Raw genomic sequence first — 6,051 nt, 5'->3', positions numbered from 1 at the left:
CCAAATGGGCAATACAAGTCCGAATTTAAAAGATGAAGAAAAATGCTTCGGCATATTTAGTCCTTTGCTTTTTAAATTATAATTATAATCATAGGGTGTATGATTGAATTCTCCCATAAAACTTTTAATTGTAATGTGGAGCTCAACTAAATTAGCAAAGTGGTGTAGGGTATCATAAAATCGGCCCCGCCCGACTTTAGGACTTTCTTTACTGGTTATTCCTGTAATTATTTCTTGAATTGCATAGTGTTATTCAGCTTGGGAAATATTTGCACCCAGACAAAGACTTAAACGAGCGATTTATTACAACATTATATTCTGTTTATTTCAATCTTTATCTTTAGAAAAAAAAAACACTTGTCGTTTTATTTAAGCAAAACTAGGACGTATCATCATTTGAACGAATTTCAATGAGTAATGTTTGCCACGAAACGATTCCCAGACTATGCCACTTTCTAAGTGAGTTTTGCCCATTAGATAGTCACCATTGAGATTGCTAATAAAAAACAGAACAAAATTTAAATGAAGTGTACATAGAATTATTTGTTAAAATCCAAAATTACCTTTCACCGCCCTCTCTGTACCACCAACCACCTTTATGAGGTCTATCATGCGAGTAATTGTCGTGTGAAGTTGCAAATTTAGAGCCTCCATTATAACCTAAACTGTCACCGGCATCTCCAGAATAACCACCAATGCTTAGCACAAAGCCCTGATCGGGAGGGCCAATACTGAAAGAAGAATACCTGGCATGGCGTTCTACACCTTCGAAATCTCTCATAATTATATACAACTCCTGGGTTTCCTTTTGTGTGGTTAGATAATAAAGCGTTTCCAAGCCAATAAAAAAGTTACCATTTAAATCGCCAAAACCTTCGAGATAACTGGTCCAGTTACGATTGAAGTTTACAGTGCCATCTTGACGTCTCTGTATAACTGTCCAACCACCATCTTCAGTGTGTAGATCACAAGCAACCGAATCTTGCCGACTGCCATTGGCCATGGCAATTTTAAAAATACTTGCATAGCAGTCTTTGATTTCCATACACGATTCTGGCAGTTGGTTAGAACTAAATGAGCATAGGTTTTAAGAATGAAATCTTTTTGTATATGTCGATAGATGGGAACATCTTTACCATTGAAGCTCAAGAACATTGCTTGGGACCTTGATGCCATTGTATTGCTTAGCCAGTGAATTTCCAGAGCTGCAATAAAGGGAGAGGGGTGTGTTAGGGCTTTTTTGTAGTCATATGTGGGGATTTTATTTTTGTACCCTATGCCACACTGTGACATAGTTCAAATTAGCAATCTGCATAGCATCACATTTTGAATTTATCTAGTCTGTGCTGCCCAACTGGTTTTGACTTAATACACTACACCTTACCATTGGTCTGCGGGCGCCTCAAGTGAATGTTTCTTGTTATTGCCTCCTGTAAGATAAAATTGTAAAATTATGGTTATTTTGTGAAACAATTAATTTAACTCTGAAAAAAAATAAGACAAGTAAGAAAAGGTCAAAAGTCGGGCCGGGCGAATATAGGATAACCTACACCACTATGAATATTTAGCCGAGCTACCGAAACAAAAAAGTTTATATTGCGAATTTATGTGAAGTAGATCGTACCAACTATGAACCAAGTAACTAAACCAAGTTATTAATAAACAAGTAAAAAAGCTGTAAGTTCGGCCGGACCGAACTTTTTATACCCTCCACCATTTGGTACAAATTTGGCAATTTTCAAAAAAAAATAAATAAAATAAAATCCGCTAAAAATTCTGTTAAAATCTTAAAAACACCGAATGCCTATACGACGACGTGGACCTGCAGAGGCAACTTTTGTCATAAGTTATTACAATATTTATATGCGAAACTTGAAGAAAAATCTGTTTATAATGTAGCTAAAATCATCAAAATACCGAATATAAGGAATAGCGTTATATGGGGGCTATACGAAGGCGTGGACCTTCACAGACAATTTTCTGTCGTAGGCTGTAGACTTCAAATACCAAATTTGAAGTAATTCCGGTGAAGAAGTTCGCTAAAATCATCAAAATACCGAATATCGGGAGGTATGAAGACGTGGACCTACATGGCTCATTTCTGTCTGAGAAGTTAGTATCCATTACGAACTTCAAATATAAAATTTGAAACAATTCCAGTAAATAATGTCGCTAAAATCATCAAAATTACGAAAATCGGAGGGGAACCGTTATAAGGGGGCTGTACGAAGACGTAGACCTACATGGCCCATTTTCTGTTTTGCACTGTAGTATATATTACGAGCTTCAAATACGACATCTATTCTCGACTATTTCGGTGGGTATTGTACCTAAAATCGTCAAAATTACGAATATAGGGAGGTACTGATATATGAGTCCTATACGAATACCTGGACCTGCATAGACAATTTTCTGTCACAGACCGTAGTTCCCACAACGAACTCTAAATACGTAATTTGAAACAATTCTGGTGAATAAAGTAGTTAAAATCATAAACATACTGAATATCGGGGCGTACCGTTATATGGGGGCTATACGAAGACGTGGACCCGCACTGATAATTTTCTGTCTTAGGCTGTAGTATCTATTTCGAACTTCAAATGCCAAATTTGAAACAATTCCGGTAAATAATGTCACTAAAATCATCAAAATACCGAATATCTGGAGGTACCGTTTCATGTGGGGGCTATATGAAAACGTGGACCTACATGGCCCATTTACGAACTTAACCTGCCTACTGGCAAAATATACATGTGTGCAAAATTTTAGCCTTCTAGCACAGTTCGTTCGAAAGATAGCGTGATTAAAACAGAAAGACGGACAGACAGACACACAGACAGACAGACGGACATGGCTAAATCTTTTTAGAATTTTACGCTCGTTACCGTGATACTGGCAGCGTAGCCCGACGTCGAGGAAGTGGACGGAAGAAAGCAGCAACATCAGCAGAAATGATTCGAAAAGTAAGGAAGCGACCCATTGAAAGTCCAAAAACAAAAACAGGAAGAAAATAGACTCAGAAGAGCTAAAGAGTTGCTTCGCTTGGCCGAAAGTGTCACCACTTTCTGTCGAATTTGGTTTTCTTCGATGAGAAAACATTTGTTGTCCAGCAGTTTGAAAATAAACAGAATGGTCGTGTTTACTAGCCAAAGAGGTCAGCTGAAAATGTGCACCTTCGGTTGACCACCTTAACTCAAGCGCCGGCCATGGTGATGGTGTGGGCCGCCATTACAGCCGATGGTCGCTCTCCGCTCGTATTAATCGACTGTGGCATCAAAATAAATGCCGAATGTTATCGCGAAAATATTTTGAAGGGTGTATTAAAGCCTTGGGCACGCAAATATTTTTTGCCGCAGGCCTTGGACATTCCAACAGGACTCACCCTCGAACTCAGCACGCACCACCCAAGAATAGTTACAAAATAAGGTTCTTCGCTTCATTTCCAGCGCACAATGGTCACTAAAATGCCGAATGTTATCGCGAAAATATTTTGAAGGGTGTATTAAAGCCTTGGGCACGCAAATATTTTTTGCCGCAGGCTTTGGACATTCCAACAGGACTCACCCTCGAACTCAGCACGCACCACCCAAGAATAGTTACAGAATAAGGTTCTTCGCTTCATTTCCAGCGCACAATGGTCACTAAAATCTTCGGATCTCAATCCGTTGGACTATTGTGTCTTGAATATTTTGGAAAGCAAGGTGTCGATCACCTCAAGCAAGCGCTTCGTCGGCAATGGGCTAAAATACCACAGAGCAACCTTCGGGCAGTGTGTGACGGTTTCATTAGCCGTTTGAAGGCCATAATTCGTGCCAAAGGTGACCAATTCTAACAAATCTAAACTTATTCTAAAATTTGATACTATTTCCGACATTTTTTGCTTTCAGTCAATAAATTAAAAGCAGTAAGTTCGGCCGGACCGAACTTTGAATACCCTTTACCATTTGGAAAAAAATTGGAAATTTTCAAAAAAAAACCCTAAAAAATTTTGTTGAATTTTTAAAAATACCGAATATAGCCATTATTTTGGGGTCTATACGACGTGGGCCCCACATTGACATTGTTTGTTATTATGAGCCATTACCATATTATAAACGGATATAATGTAGCATATTCAAAATACCGTATATACGGAGGTACCGTTACATCGGAGCTATACGAAGACGTGGACCCGCATAGACAATTTTCTGTCACAGGCTGTAGCATCCATTGCGAACTCTAAATAAGTAATTTGAAACTACTCCGGTGAATAATGTCGCTAAAATCATCAAAATACCGAATTTTGGGAGGTACCATTATAGGGGCCTATACGAAGACGTGGACCTGCATAGACAATTTTCTGTCACCGGCTGTAATCCCCATTACGAAGGGCAAATACGAAATTTTAAACAATTTCCGGTGAATAAAGTAGTTAAACTCATTAAAATTCCGAATACAAGGAGGTGCCGATATAGGGAGGCTATGCGAAAACCTGTTATATGGGGGCTATACGATATATTTGTCCTGTCTGCAGACTAAACACTGATCTGTTCAAAATTTTAGCTTCCTATCTTTATTCGTTTTGACTCTAGCGTGTGTTAGAAAAGACGAACGGGCATAGCTAAATCGTCTTAGAATTTTACGCTGATCAAGAATATATATACTTTGTTATGTCTACAATTATTCGATGAGGAATGACGAACTTAATATACCCTTGATACTGGTGGAGGGTATAAAAATTATTTGGAATTTATGAATTCCGAAAAATTTTGAAATCTTCTCATTCCCCAATGATGGAGAGTATCAAAAGTTGAGTCACAGAAGAGTATCGATCTCAATAATTTCTAATCATAATCAATGTCGGTCTACCTACCTTTTGCATCCATAATTTCGTTCAATTTTTGTACTTCTTTTTGATTTTTCTCCAACACGATTGCCATAGTCTGCAGCAAAGATTCTATGTTTTTTACGGTTATTTCCAAATTTCGAAGATTTTTCACATCCTGCTGATTTTTATACAAAACATTTGAAACTTCAAGCAATTTCGATTCGAAATTATTAATGCTTTGGCTAAACGTTTTTAAATTCACTGCGTTTTCAGCCCTACAAGGCCAATAAAAATATCAATTAATAAATATCGATTTAGATGTTTTTAGCAATTTTTACCCTTCAATAACATCTGGATCATTAATTGAATGCCCAGAAGCTTCCATATCAATAAAGATCTCATTACTTCCACTTGAGTGCGTTTTAATAATATTAACTGTAGCCAAAACTAATAGGATTTTGAATAATATAAACAAATGTTTGGACATTGTGCGGCGGCGGTATCGACAGAATAAGCTTCGGTTTCGGCAACCATTTATTCGAAACTGAATTTTAGAGATCTGCACAATGCAGTTAGGAGCGCACCTCCGTTTCATATTTGTACGTGTGTATATTTTTGCCAGTGATAATCCTGAGGTTATCGTTGATTTGTAATTGTTTTTTTAGAATTTTTGTCACATAAGCAAAATGTCCAGTTCATTAGCATATTTGACATCATATTACATTTCAGTTTATTATCAGATAAACAGTGGTGGAGATAAGTATTCGGTTAAATTTTACACATTAAAGTGGCAATAATAATAATAATAATAATAATAATAATAATAATAATAATAATAATAATAACAATAATAATAATAATAATAATAACAATAATAATAATGATAATAATAGTAATAATAATAATAATAATAATAATAATAATAATAATAATAATAATAATAATAATAATAATAATAATAATCATAATAATAATCATAATAATAATAATAATAATAATAATAATAATAATAATAATAATAATAATAATAATAATAATAATAATAATAATAATAATAATAATAATAATAACAATAATAATAATAATAATAATAATAACCATAATAATAATAATAATCATAATCATAATAATCATAATAATAATAATAATAATAATAATAATAATAATAACCATAATAATAATAATAATAATACTAATAATAATTAAAATAATAATAATAACAGTAATAATAATAATAATAACAA

At 35.0% G+C, this 6,051-nt stretch overlaps 1 protein-coding gene across 1 annotated transcript; it reads right to left on the bottom strand.

Annotated features, from left to right (window-relative positions):
* Positions 1-299: 299 nt before the first annotated feature.
* On the bottom strand, positions 300-5,359 carry LOC101897531 (angiopoietin-related protein 2). The gene is made up of 6 exons (XM_020038988.2): positions 5,146-5,359; positions 4,853-5,082; positions 1,385-1,430; positions 1,137-1,205; positions 564-1,070; positions 300-496 (listed from the first exon to the last, which is right to left on the bottom strand). The coding sequence occupies exons 1-6, from the start codon at positions 5,292-5,294 to the stop codon at positions 370-372; spliced, it is 1,128 nt and encodes a 375-aa protein (XP_019894547.1). The 5' UTR covers positions 5,295-5,359; the 3' UTR covers positions 300-369.
* Between the last annotated feature and the right edge of the window lie 692 nt (positions 5,360-6,051).

Source organism: Musca domestica, unplaced genomic scaffold (assembly GCF_030504385.1).
Source record: "Musca domestica strain aabys unplaced genomic scaffold, Musca_domestica.polishedcontigs.V.1.1 6, whole genome shotgun sequence".
Lineage (NCBI taxonomy): Eukaryota > Metazoa > Arthropoda > Insecta > Diptera > Muscidae > Musca > Musca domestica.
This window is presented reverse-complemented; position numbering and strand designations above follow the sequence as displayed.

Coding starts and splice junctions, on each gene's coding strand:
- LOC101897531 (XM_020038988.2), bottom strand. CDS start 5,294: ATGTCCAAACATTTGTTTATATTATTCAAAATCCTATTAGTTTTGGCT. Junction 1,071..1,136: donor AATGTTCTTGAGCTTCAATG/GTAAAGATGTTC, acceptor ATGCTCATTTAG/TTCTAACCAACTGCCAGAAT. Junction 497..563: donor TACAGAGAGGGCGGTGAAAG/GTAATTTTGGAT, acceptor GTTTTTTATTAG/CAATCTCAATGGTGACTATC.